This window comes from Branchiostoma lanceolatum, chromosome 4, assembly GCF_035083965.1.
Source record: "Branchiostoma lanceolatum isolate klBraLanc5 chromosome 4, klBraLanc5.hap2, whole genome shotgun sequence".
NCBI classification, from domain to species: Eukaryota; Metazoa; Chordata; class Leptocardii; order Amphioxiformes; family Branchiostomatidae; genus Branchiostoma; species Branchiostoma lanceolatum.
In genome coordinates, this window is record NC_089725.1 from 29,049,544 (window position 1) to 29,069,001 (window position 19,458).

At 44.2% G+C, this 19,458-nt stretch overlaps 1 protein-coding gene across 1 annotated transcript in view; it reads left to right on the forward strand.

Moving 5' to 3' along the window:
• The window catches only part of LOC136433903 (DNA replication licensing factor mcm5-like), a 41,274-nt gene extending 27,475 nt beyond the window's left edge, over nucleotides 1–13,799 (forward strand). The window contains exons 16-19 of the mRNA XM_066426496.1: nucleotides 5,238–5,366; nucleotides 5,945–6,087; nucleotides 6,675–6,802; nucleotides 12,092–13,799. Coding sequence (XP_066282593.1) covers nucleotides 5,238–5,366; nucleotides 5,945–6,087; nucleotides 6,675–6,802; nucleotides 12,092–12,193 — 502 coding nt within the window. The 3' untranslated portion in view covers nucleotides 12,194–13,799. The remainder of the gene's footprint in view (nucleotides 1–5,237; nucleotides 5,367–5,944; nucleotides 6,088–6,674; nucleotides 6,803–12,091) is intronic.
• Nucleotides 13,800–19,458: the final 5,659 nt, after the last annotated feature.

Consider the following 19,458-nt stretch of genomic DNA (forward strand, 5'->3'; position numbering starts at 1 on the left):
AAGACTAAAGCTGTGTACCTAAAACCTGTACCTGTAAAATTGTTTAGGTACAGGTCCGGACCTGAACATCTACTGTACCTGTACCTAAACAAACTAAACACACTAGTGGACACCATTTTTAGCCTGAAGATAGGTGAATTGCTTGACATAGATGACAATTTTGATAACCTCACAGTTGAAAATGAAGAAAACTTGCAAATTGGTCTCTTTTGGGATTCAAATACATAAATCCTCATACAAAGATGACACTAAAAAGACAGTTGGCTACATGTTTAACTTACAGATAATTGACCGAACTTGTTTAGAACTGGAACATGTATAGGTCCGGACCTGTACCTAAACTGCTGTACCGTACCTGTACCTGAATTTTTGTTTAGGTACACAGTCCTTGCTAACTGCGGCACGGGCCATGCTGTTCCCATCGACGAGGGACAGTAGCGAACCGTGTCACCCTCTCCCAGGCAAGAATGTTAATGTTTCGCCCAGTCAGCGGGGCGCCACGTCGTGCCGGGCACGTTTTCGCCCGCAAGGCCGTCGACTGTTGCAGGTGCCACCTACGGGGATGCCTTTGTTTTTCCCCACCGGTCTATCAACACCAAGTTTCCAGCTCCTGTTAAGTGGCCATGCCGCTGACCCGTGCCTTGCCTCCCGTGTTTCATAAACTTGGATGTTGCCCTTCCCGCTTGTTTGGAGGACAAGGAGTCCCAGATGCCGCCTCGCTCTCCGTGTGTTGGAAGAGAAAGAAATTGGCCGACGGCAGGGGAATCTCCTCATCAGGGGAATCCCAAGGCCGAAAAATATGTGGGTACGATTTCCCCGGGAAACACATGGACAAAGGGAAGGTAGAAAGCCATACTTGTTTCCATAACTGGATCCGTGTCTTCAATACAAACACAGCTTTGTAGTGTTGTAAAGTCACTGTTTTTTAAATGGGGGGGGAGGGGATAGAAAAGGTGCATTGTGTGATGAACGTGCCAACAGGTAGGCTTCCATAGGGATTCTTGTTGTCTTGAATGTCATAAAACTAGAGTGATCAAAGAAATTGACAACAGATCAACTTATTTTGCATCCATTAATGTACTAGCAGAGAAAGAATAGAGGGATGTCAATTATGCATGATTATTATTTTTCCATTAAAGCAAGGGGCCAGTCTCTGGCCTAAGCACGTAGGTAGGTAGGCATTAAAGGCCTCACCAATTTAACTTGTTGGTTCTCTGACAGTGTTATGTAAAATTTAAGTGATCCTGTTCACTCCCTGAAACTGTGTGTACCAAAGTACGGACTTTCTCCTCAGACTCTGTTTCATGTTGATACACCAAAGCAGCATTATTTTCAAGCATCCATGCTGAAAAGATTAGCTTCATCCATGAATTTCCCTTCCTTGACGTGCACTTCAGTATAATCACCCTTAGGAGTAACATAGACATACCAGCTTCACAGGCACGTAGCCAGTCATATTACACTGAACAACCTGTCACACCTAACCATTGCACATCTAAGCGTAGGTGCTGTTTAAAGCTATTAGATGACTATGTTCCTGCAGTGCTTAGTGGCAACAAGTTCTACTCTACTACTGTAACAGTTTTAGGGAAAAACAAATTTTTGAACACCTCAAATTCTGGCTTGATTACTCTGGTATTTGAAGGCATGGCTATTTCTTGCTCTCTTCTAGGCTGGTATTAGATACGTAGTAGTCAATAAGTCTACCAGTTTTATTAGTCATTTTGGACATTTCTCTTCTGTTCATGGGTTAGGTGTTTGATCTCTTGGTTTCCGACAGCAAGTTTTCCATCCCTGAACTCAGGAAATGTAACAGAGCTCCTGAGACACACCTCTTCCTCTCCCCTCTGACACTGTTGTGCCCTTGCTAATCTCTGAGGTCATCAAGTACGGAGTGAGTTCAACCCTGACTCAAGTTTCGGAACCAAGATTCTTGTAGGAAGGGAGCGATGTCCTTCCAAATGAGCATTTGTCAGGATAGGATTGCCTCAAGCGCTGATTTCCCGATCTGGCAAAAGTCTAAAAACAACACTGTGGTAGCTCCAAGGACTTGGATGATCAAAGCATTTCAACTCCTGTGCATGATTTGCTGTGGACTGACAGAAAATTGGGCTGTGTGTCATACAAGCTTCTGGGAATCGTCCTGTAATGCCCTTTCCTTAGCTACTACAGGTGCATGGTATGACATCATGCTGTACCCATCCATGCACATGTTTTACAGAACATTGGCATTTTCTGGACTTCTTTTGCAGCAAGATATAGACACGCAAGGAAGGGCTGTAGATGAGTTGAAACTTGTAACAAAATGGAAAAAAATACTTGCACAAGAAAGTTGTCAGGAAACAAAAAAAGACAGAAGCAAATATATTTGCTTTCTCTGGGATTTTGTTTCAGAACACCTGCTGTAAAAGTGGACCACGTTTTCTGTTTCCTTGTAGCTTTGCTTTAACCTTCTACCAACTGCCTAACACTGTAGCAAGTACAGATTTGGTACCAAAAGGCTACCTCAGCAAGGAGAAGGTTAAGCTGCTTTATGCTACCTAACCCCATTACCAATAAAAAGTTGGTGCCAAACGGTTACCTGATCAGGCCAAAGGGTAAAAAGCCATATTTTTGGAGAGCTTTGAGGACAGACAGCATCTCTTCTAAGAAATCTTCTGGAACTGGGATCACTGATGGAAAGATGCGTCACTGAGGAATTAAAAGGAAAACAACAACGATCCTGTTTTTGATAGACAGGGCGGCAACACCGGGTCCCCCTACAGGAAGGGGTGGTGTAATAGTAGCACACCTGTCAGAGGTTAGAAATCTTCCAGCATCAGGAAACTCTGTCAGCCCTCTTAGGGCAGGAGCAACATGCCCACAGGTCGCTGCATAGAGAGGATGTTTTGACATTGATGATGGTGTTGTGCGTCATGTAAGGATAGCCTGTCACGTCGCACCCTTGTGGGTAATGCATGATGACATAAAACTGGGGAACTGAGACGCTAGGATTTCGGTGTTGATGCTTGTGTGGTGCCAGCCGGAATGACAACTTAGAAACTGGAGAATACGCAAAATGCTACAAGTAGAAGAGTTTCCAGACTTTTCAGACCAATCGCTTGAAATCGCTTTCTCAGTCACTGTTGAAAGATAGTTGATACTATCTGAAACATCTGACTCTTTGTAAAATTTATCCAGTGGCTTCATTTCCTTTTTACTACGTTATGTTCTACCCGGATGTATAACCTTTGGCAAACACTTAAAATGGCTAACTGACAGAAAGTTAGAAATGAAGAGATAAGCAGTAAGAGAGTAAGAAAACACCACTCTACGTCATTTTAGGCTTTCCGCTGGGTTTCTCTGTGGGTTCAGCTTTTCCACCAGTTTACATACTGTCTGGTGTGCTGCCTCCATGACTTGTAGTGTCAAGAAGATGTGAGCAAGAGAGCCTGTTATTTCTTACATGGCGTTGCTGTTCCGTAAGTCAAGTCAAAGTTTATTGCACAACGATTGTAACGGGCAAAATAATACTGGCTACTTGTGTCAATCTAGTACAAACTACAGGAAGGTTTTAGGCTATACAATGTTGTCAATGGGTAGATAATATCAACAGGAGATACAAAAGGGAGTCGGGTGAGGACAGTTTTGTCTTTTGACAGGATACAGTGCCTGACAGTTTCGGCAGGTGCATGGACACCAGATGAGGACAACAACCTTGAGAACGACACAGTTTTGAATTAACTCTGGCAGTTAGGGGGTGTCTTCCCTACTCAGGGCATGGCATGATGCCTATAAAAACAATCTAAAGGCACTTTTATGTGTCTGGAAAAAAATGTGCCATGTTAGCAGGATTTATCAAAAAAGTTTAATGTCGCTTAAGCCTCACCAATTCAATATGTTGGTTCTCGAATCTTTTCAGATTTTTTTGTTTGGTTAAAGATGAAGCGTGCGAGACCAAGAATCGAGAAAACAAATTGATGCGGCCTTATGGAGCTAGATGTTTAAGATATCCGCAAAATTGCTGGGGTAATATTCTTTGATATACATCTATGATGGACAAGTAAAAAAAAGCTAGCCTGGAGTCCAGTCTTGTTAGCTTAAGTCTGCCTATATCGGTTTATACTCGGCCAACTGATCAGAGTAGCGACCGTTGGAATAAAGCTAACAAGGCTAGACAAAAGCTGCTTGTCACTTGGCTTGGACAAGTCATTATTGACAGTAATTTGGATGCAGGTCTTGGGTTGAGTGCTTCCAGGCCAGGCATATCTTTCTGAGAAGCATCGTGAACTATAACAAGTAACAAATGTCACTAATGGTCACAACTAGCTGCTATTTATAGGGTTATTTGACGGCTCCTTAGGCAGGTGTAGCATACAGGGATGTTCAGCATTAAACTTTGGTACTAAATGAAAACCATGTTTCAAACTTATAAATAACAAGTTCACCGAGCCTTGTCCTTACCAGGGAGTCGTTGGGCTATTCCAACTTGATTTGTTAGTTCTCTGATTTGGAAAAGATATTACTCAAACTGAAGATATGCATAAGAACAGTCTGAGAGCCTACTTTAGACCTTTGATCAATACAATTTTTTCCTCTTACGAAGTATAACATGAAAGTGGGTATTAAAGTTTGTGCGCCTAGTAGTGAAAGGTAAAACCAGTTTTTTTTTTACAGTCTCCCTGGTTTCTGGGTTGACGTCTTCAAAAGGTGATTGTCACCGGTTATGTCAATCCTCCCACATATGTGTTGAATCTCAACAAATAGATTTCATTTCATTTGATCTGATTTATAAGGCTCTATGAAAAGACATACAACCAGAGCTACCCATGTAGCAGAAGGCTATATAAGATAAATGAAGGAACTAAGCACTGATTTTAACGTGAGTTAACTTAACTTTACACAAAAATAGAGTAGATTTCATTTGATCTGATTTATTGGACTGTATAAAAAGACATACAGCCAGGGCTACCCATGTAGCAGGAGGCTATATAAGATAAACGAAGAACCTAAACGCTGATTTACTTACTTACTTACTTACTGCCCTGTATGCCTCCTGGCAGCAAAAAAAGATCGCCAGCTCCTTCGGTCTTTGGCAACCCTCTGGATGCTATTCCAAGTATGGTTAAAGCACTCTAGTTCTTTCGCACAGTTCGTCGCAATGTATTCTTCAGTCAGACTTGTTTCCTCTTCCCATCTGGGGTCGAGTTCAGTGCTACTCTTGATTTAACATGATAAAACTTTTTGTTGCCCTGCAGCAAGTGTGGTCCGCGCCTGTCGAAGGAAGCGGCGGAGAAGCTGAAGAACCGCTACGTGCTGATGCGGAACGGAGCGAGGGACCACGAGCGCGAGTCCGAGAAGAGGAACGCCATCCCCATCACTGTCAGGTGGGGAGCCAGTCATCTTTTTGTTTCTCTTTATCTTGCGTTACTGAGCAATAACCATTAGGTGTTAGACATAAGAATGGCTGCAAAGCTCAGCAGTAGTGCACAAAATTGGTGGCCAGCCAATGGCTCACAGCTGCCAGGTATGAAGTACCAGTAGCGCCGCATGCCAGTAAACAGTGTACCTGTACCTACGAAATTGTACAGGTCCCAAAATACCTGAACATCGGGTACACCTACTTTACCCGAACAAAGTTACTTTCCTCTATACCATCATTTTGTGTTTAAAAATAGGTAAGACCTACTACCTACAAGTTGTATTGACCATTTAGTATTAGAAATATAGAACCCCATAGAAAGATGCATTCTCCTTGTTCCATCGAAGAGTAATGTAGAGTAAGATGAAGCATATTCTTCTTTTCTTTCGCTAGGTAACGGTGCAATGGGGCTTTGCTATGGCTCACTGTTATAGATAAGCACGCCTGGTCACCCCAGCTCTCTTCCTAAGTGTATAAATAGGTGTAGGCGGTTTAATATTATTTTTGTCTAACACGTTTTCGGTCATAAAAACACAACTTCAGGCAACTGGAGGCCATCATTCGCATCTCGGAGGCACAGGCCAAGATGCAGCTGTCGCCGTTTGCGACGGACGTCCACGTGGACGAAGCATTGCGCCTGTTCCAGGTCTCCACCCTGGACGCTGCCATGTCAGGCGACCTGTCAGGTAACTCCGCAGTCTTTTACCCTCTTTGAGAAGGTGCCAAGTTTTGTGCTGGAATGTGTAGTCAGCTGCCTCTGAAGCTGATATTTTGTCAACGAGTGCAGTAGCTAGATAGCTTTAAACATCGCCTTGAGTTAGATGTGCAAAGGTGAGGTGTGACAGGCCATTTGGTGTACTGTAATTCTTGTTTCTTTCACTTCAACTTTATGTTCACTGTTTTCTTTGGAATGTGGACTTATCATCTCATGAAAAAAAAACAGTTGTAATTATCTATGATTCCTTCGCTGCCCTTTCATAATGTGTACAGTGTACACCTGCGGGGGGGGGGGGGAAAGGAAGGTGATCTTGATCCAGTTTAGCTCACTGAAGAGCTAATCTTCCACTGGTTGTGACAGAGAAGGCAGACGCTATGTACAGTATCTACAGGTTCATTGTACCTGGGAAATTCCCCTTGCTCTTATCGACAAGCACAATGAACATTGGACCACGGCTGAATGTCCCATCCTAAGACTGCACTTCAAATGTTCATATTCTTGTCTATACTTCTTTGGGCAGTCCTTTTAAACTTGTTTCTCCCGCCCGTACCCCAGGCACGGAGGGATTCACCACTTCAGAAGACATGGAGGAGCTCAGCCGCGTCGAGAAGCAGCTGAAGCGAAGGTTCGCCATCGGGTCACAGGTCTCCGAGCACGCCATCATCCAGGACTTCACAAGACAGGTGAGAAGTGGGACTGAATAAGAGAGACTGGTAGTGGTGTAAATGGTTTCAAAGTCTAGCTGTCAAACCTGTCCCAACTCCCAAGTGACCATTTTCTTATCTCCAAGCAGATGTAAAGATCCCATTGTCTGTGTTTTATGCCTCTCCCTAGTGCTCCTTCTAGTATTGTATTTTTCAATGGTTGGCATTTTTCAAGAAGATAACCATTCCCTTCAAATCTCTTTAGTGTTCACTGTAGACAGATTTATCTTCTCTCAGCCCAGTTAGTATTTTGTCACCAAAACCTACATTCATACAAGGGTAGGCGGCAGGGAAAAGGGTAAGGTGGACTACCCCTGTATTGAGATTGAATAAGAAGGCACAAGCAATCAAACCACTCATATTCCAACAGTGTTACAGTCATGAAAAAGATTAATGTTGAACTCCAACTCAGTAGGGCTAGAACCCCTGCCCTCAGTTCATTATACAGTCAGATTTGTACAAGGATTCCCTGGCCAAGATGACCACTTGTTGGTGGTCCCTTAGATAATTGTTTTTCTTCCATTGACACAAGCATGTAAGAATCCTGTCTGTAGTGACCACATGTCCACATAGACCAGATTTTTGTGGTCCCCTGAGTGGTCCTCTTAGGTAGTTTGGACTGTGTCTCAATATCTCACCCTCTTTATGGGTGGCCACCTGTCAGAGATGTGTTGTTGTAACTATGGTTGCCTGTCAAGTGTAGGACAGACTGGCCACACTTCCTCTGCCTGGAAGAGACAGGTGCAACATGTTCTGACCCGGTTTGACCCCAGAAACTCCCAGGATACATGTTCAAGAACAATGATTTACTGTGTTGAAGGGAGCCCATATCCTGTGAAAATATTTTCGAGTTATCTCCCACAGTAAAATGTACACCACCAAAAAGACATAAAAAGCCTCGAAAACATGCATAAATCACCGAGCCCAACCCTACATCTGTTTGGAGATTACTTTTGCGACAAACATTAATTTTGTTGACTCGTATCAAACATTTCTCTTCTCAGAATACAGTATTTTCAGACTTTTTAAAATGATAATTCTTTACATTGTATATTTTCATGCTACCTGTCAGTACTCTTATATTATAAGTGGATGTTTTTGATCATCAGCAATATGAATCCATGACATTTTTAGGGTTACATGATTACTCGTCAAATGATTTTCTGCACATATGTCTATTGTTTTATTTCAGGCTCGATGGCCCATATTGACAAACACATACATATCAGCAAATACAGCCAGAAAATATTGCTTAATATTTACAGTTGGTTGTGTACCTAAACTGATTAACCATTTTTTTCTAACAATCATCTACCCTGGAGGACAGAAAGAATAACTGGCCAGTCAGAAAACTTTACGATTTTCCACCCTAACATCTGCTTGGAGATCACCACGAGCTCTCGCCTTTTTGAGGAGTGACCTCGGGTTGCCCGGGGCGATGGCAGGAGAAGCCTGGGGAGGACCGACTCTTTCACTGGAGCTCCTTTGTCCCCTCCCAGGGCTGCTTTGTGCCACACTTCTCTGACCTACTTCCATCGGCCCTTTGTGCTCCCTCCCTCCCAGCACACCCACTCTTGTGTTTTCACAGAGTGAAGCTTCCTGTGGTGGATGATGTATGGTCCTATATATTCTTCAGGAGCCTCGACAGGATACTGGGCAAAATGTGAAAGTCTTACTGTTGCCAGTTCAAGACAAGAAGAACCTCTCTTTTTAAAATTGTGGGAAAATATTAGCAGGTAGCCTTGGAAAAGCTGTGTGTAACGGGGATCAGTTCAAGCTTGTTTTTCTTTGATGATGAAAGGTCTCTTTTTTGCTGTGATAGCACAAAAATGCAGTCGGCTCATTTTCCTTTGTCTCTTCTTGACGTGTACAAAATGAGGAAAAAGGTGTTCGGGTGTTATTTTCCGTATCCCTTTAATTAGTATTCAAACCCATGCGCAGAGCTGGTGGGTAAGTTCTAATGGTCAGTTCACTCCTCACACAGTTTAGACTACGGAGGACTGCAATAGAAACAACAACAGTCTGTGAAAGTTTCCCTTCAGTCATTCACAGAGTTGTTTCACCTCAGTGGAAAAGAAGTACCCTTGGGAAAAGATTTGAGTGAGAACTTCCTTTACAAATATCCTGACATGTCCCCAAAGATCTGCCTCTTTCTTGAAAGGAGACATCAACACCCACTTGTTGACAGAAATATTCCCTGGGTGCAACAGTAGGCCCAGTAAGTGGCAAGGACGCTTGTCTTCACCCATGATGATGGATCAGCATGAAATCATAGGTTCCTGTCTTTGAATGGGGGATTAGGGATATCCATCCCACTAGTGGATGAGACCAGCCCTCCCCCCTGGAAAGGGAAGACAGGGAAGCCCCCAGGTGAGGAAGTAAAGACCACCTGTGGGAGGGACCTGTTTAGTCTACAGGGCCTTCCTCACACCTCCTTCCTCCTCCCTTAGGACCACTAATGCACCTGATATGGGGAAGAAGGAAAAAGCTGACATCATCATGCATTTGAGGCAGCCAAAATCTCCTCTGACAAAAAGACAGACAAAACCACTGGTAGAACGACTGAAAAACAGGGTGCCTAAGGTGTCATGAAATCCTTCAGAACGGCCTTGACGTTTCAGAGAGCCAAAACCTCTGGCCCAAAAGACATTGGCGGAAAGACGGAAAAACACAGGTGTCAGCGGTGTCTTGAACTCCTTCAGAACGCCCTTGACTGACAATGACAAGGTCAAGTTCTTTTTATGCTGACCAGGTCTTAAGAGGGTCTCCTGTGGACAATTTACCCTTAATTACCCTCATTGGTTCTGAAAGTATGTGATTGGATGAGCAGTTTCTCAGAAGTACCTCCGAACTTCGGAATGGTCTGAACAGCAAGTGTGGTGTATGTTCTCATCCTCTGGAGCTTGTTTTCCATGTCCGTGTACTTGATCTTGGGCCAAGTAGCAGTAATCGAATTTGTCTCCTTGGCACACATCAAAGCAGAGAGGAGAGGTCTGTTTTGATACCTGCCCTCCCTCCTGCGTTCCGGTGATCTGGGGGAATATATTACAGGAAACGAGTCTATTTCCTGTTTTGTAGGTCCCTGGTCACGTCTTACATCAGATTTATTGATAAAGAAGTGAAAACAGTTCCTCTTGTTGAGACAGAATCATAACGTAACGGATTGTCTTTCGCACTTGAGACTGTTAGCAATTATAGTTGCTCAGATGATAAGCTACTGACAAAAACAGGCTTTCCTATATATAGCCTTTCTTAGCTCCCACAAACAGCCTTTTACGTCATGCTAGACGTGGGTGGAGTAGACTTGCACCAGTCAGCAGGAAGGGCAAAAAAAAAAGTGTTGTCATCGCAGTACACTGGCAGCATGCCTTCGATTTATAATGCTTCTGTTTGGCAATGGTCAGCCATCCATTTTGTTACCTTGTTTTTCCTCCCCAGGGATTTCTAGTCTTCCCAAAGTTGTGGGGAGACTACAAATTAAAAACCTTTGATGGGTGTGACAGCACTATATCCCAGGAAAGAGGATATAGACACAAATAGGCACTGAGGGAAAGAGGCTCTACCCATACTTCAACTATTACTTTTACTGTATTCAGAAAAATTTCTAGTTGACAAAACAGTCCATATAGTGCAATCTACAGAAAGTTTAAAGAAAGTATATTGTTTTTAAGGTCTTGTAAATTCAGTAATTAATGTTGAAGTTTGTCCTTATAAAACTGCTGAATGGTGGGTCTAGCCGTAAGTCGATCCTTGAGTACGAGTTGATTAAGATAAACTTGAGCTTTTTATCCTTGAAATACGAGAAGACCTTTATTGTGCGTTGGTGGCATGTCCTGTCACATGAACTTGACGAATACATTGTGTAACTTGGGGCAACGGCAGGCCTGGCACTTAAGCTTTGCATTTGGAAATACAGTGCAGCAAGTCAAACCTATCAACAGTGACCACTCAAGGGAAAGGAAATTTGTCACAGTAGACAATTGTTCAGTGTATACAGGATTTTTAATGCTTGGGTCAATTTGGGAAATAGTTTAAATGTTTTGGTTGTCATCATGCAGAAGTTGTCTTCAGCACAGGTCTGACTGTATCAAAGACATTTGTAGAACTTGAGAGATTCGAAGTGGTACTAACATAGCTTGCCATTTGGATAATAGGCCTGGCAGAGAGTTGTCACTTTGACTATGAGTATAGACAGTAGTGCTATATATTACTTGGGAGCCTGCATGGGGGTTACTGTCAACACTCAACGCTGAATTCAGAAAGGCAGAGGCAATGTTTTATGTTAAATTTGAGCAGGTTTGCTTTCACTTCATGCTAAATTCAGGTGCCAACTACGCTTTACGTAGAATGCACAGATAATGCTGTCTTGAATTTCAGCAGTCAGGCTGAAATCTTAGGTGCAACTGAAATGCCTGATTACGCTCTACGTAAAAGGCTATGCAGGCCCCCTTGTTTGTTGATGGGCAGGTGAACTTGACAGTTACCTTGTGTAACCAGGGGCAACGTCAGCAGAGTCACGTAAGCTGTAAATGCGCTGCACCATCCCACCCATGGTGGCACCTATGTCGTGTCAAGTGGGGGCGACATGCACTGTAAAAGCCTTACCTCTGGCGCCAACGCCTTCTGTTATGTTTATGGGGATTTTAGAGGGAGGATTTTTTGAGTCCGTGCCAACATTTTCAGGTTTCAAGCTAAGGAGACATCAAAAGTTAAAGGGATTTGTTCATAAAGGCAGAAGAAGCGGGGTTTAGGGTAGCTGTGCATTTGAGCAGTTGAGCCTTTGTGTGGAGGCTTTGGAGCTAAGTAGGTAGGATAGTCTTCTTTCTCACGCTGGAAAAGAGAGAAAGAAGAGTGTAGGACAAGAGGTTTCAAAGACTGTCTATAGTTGTGGGACAGTACAAGAGCCTGTAATGCTGTCTCCAGTGTGGACGTTTTGTTTCCCTTGTTGCCGGGTGATCAGTTAGTACTGATGCCAAAAGGGGATCGCTTCCTGTAACCTGTGCTTTGCCATCACCCTGGAAGTGTCGGCGTGTTGTCTCAACACCAGCGAGACATTCTCGAGGAGACATACCTGACATACCAAACTCTCACTTTCACAGTAACCGTTACAGTTGACCAGGGAGAATGCTGTGGCGGCATCGTTTCCGACCCTCGGACATTGACCTGCGCTCCGTGAACTCCCAGCTGGGATCTTAGCCATACAGATGAAGTAGAGCCACACAGATCTATGTGGTGAATTTAATGTCTTTTTTTTCTCTCTTTGTACAGAAATACGGCGAGCGTACCGTGCACAAGGTGCTGTCGCTGATGATCCGTCGGGGAGAGATCCAGTACCGCATGCAGAGGAAGATGCTGTACAGGATCAAGTAACTACCGAAGCCAACATCGTCCAACCTACTTGTAAATCCAAGCCCTCCCCCATCTACAGTCAGGAAGGGGAATATTGTGAACTCCTTAGCCTCTACCAGGCTCCTTAGGTCACTGGAAAAAAAAGTGAAATTGGGACCTCGGATGACAACTTATACTCCCGAGGCAGCTAACCCCTGTGGCATGTTATCTGTCTACTCTTTCCAGCCACCTCTGGAGCCTGGTAGAGGCCACATCTCCGGTCAGCCGGTGGAATATTGTGAAATCCTATCACAGCTATCCGAGTGTGGTACAGTTGGATAGATATAGACCCCATGTGGTCCGGAGACAGAAAAGATGTAGCTACTTTTGACATTCCTCTGAGCCACGGCACCACAGCGCAAGCAACCAGCCATCGCCTCCCTGTTTGTTTACACAGATCGAACACCGACAAAGTGATAGTTCCAAAGCTCAAACCCATACGTCCCGTTTGAACGGTAGTTGCACACGCCGTGGTGGCTGAGCAGATCCAAGGGCATGTCTATGTGCCGCAGCAACAGTCATGTGAAGCAGTGCAAGGGGGTAGCCCTGACACTTTGTTCGCCGTGTGCCCTCGAATAACGCCAGGCGATGACCGCTATACAGAGGACAGTCGTAATTTGTTGACTGTCAACATCGGACAGGCTCGCCATCAAAGAAGGCGGCGGCTCTCGTCTTCATCTAATACCGATTTTCCCTGACAGCGTTGCTCCCCCGCAGACTCACTATCCATGCAAATCCAGGTCCCCTGCGGGGGACCCCGGCTGAGAGCATTCCCTTGATGTTCCCTTTTCCAAGAAAGAGATCCCTCGCTTCACAGACTGTTGCTTCGGCTTAGCGTGCTACTTGCCTTTGTTCCCCTTTCTCTATCAAATTTCTTAGGAAGCAGACTTTTCTATAGTATAATACAATGATGCTATTTAGTGTGAATGAGAATTGTGTCAGAATTGTGATCTATTGTCGTTGGTTAAGTTTAGGAGAACATTTTATACATAGGTTACCTTTGATTGGAGTTATAGAGATGTATATAACGTTGACAGGCAGAGAAAGGGCCGTTGTTTTCGCAGTCACGACTGTGCATATTGGGCACCTTTTTATGTGTCAGTCATGCCACACAGAGGGGTGGGGAGATAGCAGTGTTTCTGTGTGTTAGGAAAACAGAAGTACAGAGGAGCATTATTTAAGCAGCTACTTGTGGACGCCGTAATCCTCGCTCTGGAAACACATCCTTACATTAGGAGTGTTATTATGCTTGTTGATCTATTAGCTTCCTGAATGACTTGCTTTCTTTTCCGATCCGCGGCAGGCTCTGCTCACTTGATAAATCGATGAGCACACAATGCCTGTGCTGTTTGCGTGGAAGGGGAGAAGGCTTTAATTTCGGTGACATGTCAGGGGTCGGGTTGCTCCGTTATTGCCCGAACACCAATAACGGTGACATCTTGTCAATTGTGTGCCCACGGAGGTACGAAGTAAAACTACTAGAAGTAGTAGAACTCCCCGTTAACTGTCTGTCAGATCTAATCCGTTGTCTTTGCCGTTTTCCTGTGTAATATTATGATAATGATTAAAAGATATACCGTGCATTGTGTACCCGGCTCTGTTGTTTATTTCTGTGTGATAGTGGTGCACTGTAGTCTGAAGGACACAGCGTGTCCTGACACTGAATATGGGCAAGGCGGCCCTTGATCTGACCGGTCGGGCGGAGTTCTGATGGCGTCAGACGGGTTGCCCATCTTCGCCGATAATCCTTGCCTACGTAATGCACCCGTTCTTGTTTCACGCGCACACAAGCCCCTCCTTGTTAGAGGCTTTACCTCGGTAAACACCGTACCGGCACTTGAGAGTGCTAATGCTCCACTAACCCCGGGCAAGTCGGTCACCTGAACACAAACACATTAAACACCCCATCCTCAGTATCTGGTCTATGATGCTTCAATTATAGATACCCTCTGTTTGTCTCAGTCATTTTGGGGTCTTCGAAACGGGAGGCAGTTAATTGAAATCTGGTGAAAATACCTGTTAGCTTCATCAGTTGCCACTGATAAGCAGTAAAACAGAACAATCTTTATTTGGTCCACGATGCTTCTATTATATAGTTACCCTCTTTTTGTCTCAGTCTTCGAAACAGGAGGCAGTTCTTTGAATTCTTTTTCAAAACACCTGTTACTTTCATCAGTTGGGATCTAGAAGAAAGAAACAAGAAGCTTTGGGGTTTCTCTGGCTTGTTTGTTGAGCTAATGGGATATTTAGCCTGTGGTCTGCCGCAGATAAGCAGTAAAACCAGGGAAAGACCTGCATTGTTTACAAACACAACAAACAATTACAAACACAATAAACAAATTAAAGTTGTAATGGGGAGGCCAAATAGGTACAGGTGTAACAAAGAGTTGAATACAACCTCGAGTCGTGTAACCTGTGTCCCACCTGTTTGAATTTCTGAAAATGTCTGTAGCTTTTAGAACTATTTGTCGAGGCACTTTTGTGAAGTGTTTGTTCGGTTGGGTCGCAACAGGAGTCAAGGTGAGCCGGCGGCCACATCGTCGGGCTGAACTCTCCCCGTCCCAGGACTTAACCATTACGTCTTGTCGCTGTCACATTCAGAACAAAGAGCCCTGACTAATCAAACTGAAACGGAAGAAAAGCACCTTTGTGGCCGGCGACCCCCTCCTGTTTGCGCAGAGATCACTGCTGTTTATCCAAATGACCTCCCTATTTACTCCGTATAGGATGATGTTTACCGTACCAAGACCTATTGTTGATGCAGACCTCTTCCTTTTCGCACCTTTGTCGGCGCAGGGCTGGAGGGGTCGCTCTTGTTATCCCGGAGGGGTTAATGACATGTTTGGGGACACCCTGCCCGCAATATTGATGGGCAGGCAGCGAACAATTGCGGTGAAAAAACAACCAATGTTATCAGGGTCTTTTGTAGCAGTTGATTAATACCTGGGGCAAAAGGGCAGCCAGGTGAGTACTACAGGTACACACCTGGGGTTTCTTGTGACCTGCCGGGCGGAAGACCAGACTACCTGGCTGTTCAGCACCTGTTCTGATGCGGAGAGGCAAAGAGAGGGAGGGAGCGAGCCGGGATCCCCTTCTGTCATCACCTGCAAGTTGCCACAGGTGCAGCAGGTGTCGGATGCTGCAAATTACAGATCGGTCTCCACTTCACTGACTTGACTCAAGCTGGGCACAGGAGTGCCCAATGCATGTTGTTATTTACCTTGCAGTGCCTAATGGCACATAGGGCAGCAAGGTTCCTTGCTGTTTCAGTGGCAGGGTATATTTTTGACAGGGAGTTAACATGCTGAAGGCACCTCCTTGAACATGGGACCCCCATTTTAGGTCCTTTCTGAAAGACAGGTGCAGCCTCAACCAAGATGCCCTTCCCAGGATTTGAATCATTGGTTTCCAACCAGGAGCTCAACTGTGAGGGTCCTACCAGTTGAGCAACAGGGACATCCCTAAAACAGTTCCTAACACCTGCCTAATGATAATCTCCAAGCAGATGTAGGGTTCTGTTCAGTGCTTTACACTTTTTTGAAGGTTTTTCCATGTTATTTTTGGGGAGGCAAAGAGAGGAATACACGGACCGCTAGAAAAACATAGAAAATGCCTCAAAAACGTGTAAAACACTGAGCCGAACCTGACATCTGCCAAGGGTCAGTTACAGTCTACACTGATTCTGAAAAGTTCTCTACAACCAATGAGGTTCAACGGTGGCAGTACGTACCTGGAAAACATTTAGATTTTGATTACTATGTAACGGTCATCCCTCGGCGGCAACCCGACTAGTTCAAGGAACAATATAAGGATCACTGTTTTACCCATGTTTTTTTCCACATTTTGGGGACATCTTTCATTTATTTGCCCCCTGTAAGAGGTGCATTATTAGAAAGATGAAACAACACTGAGACTGAGCCGGATCCTTACATCTGCTTGGAGACAAGCAGTTGACCAGTACAGTATAGGTTGACTACTCTGGCAAGATCACTGACTAGGAGGAGTCAGTTGTACAGAGGATGGAGACCATTCATATATTCATAAACTCAAAATTTGTAGTCGATCTGTAGTCAAATTGAGTTGAAGTTGAATCTTCAGATTTACAGACTCCGATTAGATATAGACACGGATTTGCTCAGAAAGGCCGTCATTTGCTCCTTAGCAAATACAGCATATTTCACTCATTGGCTGTTGGTTGGACAGATGAGGGAGACCAGGAAGACCACATCCTCCCATATCTGATGGAGTAAGCTCCTGTGATAGATTTAATGAGCTTATCTCAAATAGTCGATACAGCAGTTATTTGTTAAGACCCTCATTAAGGTGTACTGTTTCAGTTGTGGCCAGCTTAAACCGCACTAACTCATAGACTGAATCAATGGGTCCATAATTGCCTTTAAGACTCGTGATGCGGTTATTTAATGCCCAACTGCTTCCGCTCTGATGAGTTTGCAGGGGGGGAGGATAATCTCCAAGCAGATGTTTGGAGGCGAAATCGTTACGTATTCCTAGCTCCCCATTTCTGTCAGTAACAGAGCCAGGGAGCTAGGACTACATTTTTGCCTCCCACTATCTGCTTGGAGATTAAAGCTAGGCGCAAACTATGTAACAAGGACGGCACCCAGGCTATCCATCCGATACCTGCTACACAACCGCAGCTTGTACTGAATTAAATCTTGGGTAACTTGTCATTTTCCTGTGTGTGCTCTCCTACCAGAGGTTTATATGCTCCGAGTTGTTTTCGACGTAATTTTAGGCGTTTATATCTGGCTTTCTATTTTGTCAGGTTTTCCTGTATGTGTGTCCAGAAAATCTCCGTAGATCTATACGTTAGATCCATGGAATTGACGCAGATCATATTAGCAAGCTGCTGAATACACACTTTCACATGACAGTTCAAAGTACACGCTCCCTTTGTATCTGTAATTTCTGTAATGGCTCTGATGATTAAAGACCAATTACCGAAACCTTATTTAGGTTTTTGAAATCCCGATGTCTTTTCAAATCTTAAGTGATCAATCACTGTGTTGTGTTTGTGCCAAACACTTTCACGTATGATAAACTTCAAGTTCCCGCCAACTGCCTCGTCCCGAAACAACCTCGTTTCTCAGAACTCGGTCCTTGTCAGCATCGCCATTTGTTCTGATCGTCTCCGCGTAAAGGTAAACTGATGGGGCACCTTTCAAGTAAATTTCTTTAACCGTATATCCTTCTCACTTCTCCGAAATACATGTATTTTAAGTTCCTTCTTTCTCAGACGCTGCCAACAAAGACCATGATAACGTGCGAACCATCACGGAGGAGGCACCGCGACAAGTCAAGCAGATGTAAAGATCCGACTCAGTCTCAGACTCTCAGCAGTTTTGCGCGTGTATTTTTATTTTGTATTAGCATTGTATTAGTATTGTACCGTTGCCCCCTCCTGCATCTGCTGGTAGTGCACAGAAAGAGGAGCAAAAAGGTGCACTACTAAAAAGATAAACCTTGCAAAAACACTCATAAAACACGGAGATCGAGCCGGATCCTTGCATGTCATCCCCTCTATTTAAGGTTGATCTAAACACAAAACAGTAAATAAAAACCGCAACTTGGTGTGATTGACAGGTTGCTACAACGATAGGACCTCTGCGCCCCGTCGACTTGAGGTTTCAAAAATACGCGGTGATTGAAGAGTCAATTAAAAGCTTAACTAATCACCTCTTCTGTTAATTACAGTTTCAACATACCACCACTCGACCCGTCTCCACTTCGATATCAGATAGCGTGATTTAGGGTTGTGTGTTTAATAAGAGATCACCCGAACCGCCTAATGAACCCGAGTCACAATTAGAACCACTTAAGACTCAATTAAGGGCTATTGTCCTCATCGCAACTTGGAAACTTCAAAGCGCGAAGCGCCGACTTGAAGGGGACAAATCGAATGCGTGTTTATACGTTTAGATTGCGCGGAATGTGTATTTTAATTGCCGATTCGGGCGACGATATAGTTAGAACAGAGGCGGTCTGTGATTACCGCATCGCCAGTAGCGCCGACATCACAAGGTGGGCGGGTCAAACGTTCGACTCAAGACGACTACAGTTCATCAAAATAAAGATAAGGAACTACTAGAAATATTTAGCTTCAATTTTTTGAGGGAAGCAAGCTTTTGATTTCTCGAGCAGATCGCAATGGCTTCGTCTCGCTGTCTGTACGTCTTCAATACACTACAAGAAGCGCGTTAATTAAAAGACGTAACATCACAATACATTACAAAACAGAAATGATACTGTTCACCTGGCTACTTTGTAGGTTGACAAAACAGTATAGATATTAGCCAAATAAGAGAATAATTTGTCTGAATAGTCGACCGGCTCTAGCCTTGGTTAGAAATCTGTTAATCTGTGGTCGTCCAACTCCTGGCAAATTATAAAGTTACCTGCTTTGGCAAGTTTCTAATATGTTACTTTCTTCAGGAATCAAGTGGGGGGGAAAAGCAGATGCCCTTACATTACATCTGCTTGGAGTTAGCTTGTTTACGTTTTTACAATGTCTTAAAAATGGGTACGGTTGAAGGGCACGGTGGCAGATTGTAAAGTTGCAAATTTTCGCAGTGTTTTTGAGTTCGTGGTTTTCACTCTGACCTCTCGACGCGAACCCATCCCACCCCGAGCATTTGAACTTGTCTCCCGTTGTGTTACTTCGGTTATTTTAAAACCGCGAAGTCAAAGAGACTGCGAGCTGTTGATGTTCACAGCGCGGCGAACTTAAATGAACTTAATACGGTACTCGCCACGCCGGAAAGTCTGCTGCGTCACGGGGTTAACCGTGACCTCACTCAGCTGAAGGTCGTTGGTGTTGACGTCACGAGCAGCAAACTGCACACTGTGCACACCCGTCATCAAACCACTCTCTTCTTCCTTTTCTCTTCCCTTTTTGTAACTTTCCTATCGTCCTCTCATATTGCACTTTATTTATTCATTTGCCCTTGTTCGGTTTTGTGCTGTTTTCTTACTGTCACGATTTTCTGCTTGTTTGTGCTGTTTTCTGATGGTCACGTCAATCAAATAACTGAAATACTAATAAGAATAACCAAAATAAAAGGTCGTGGCATGATCGTGTCTCGTGATGGTTAGAGTTTTTGGCCCAGAATCAAGGGGTCCCGAGTTCAAGCCCGTGATATGATGGCTAGCTGGGCAACCTTGGCTGCAGGTCAGTCGATTAAATGAAGAACGAACCCTGTAACTGGTGGAGGCCGGGGTGTTCGTGA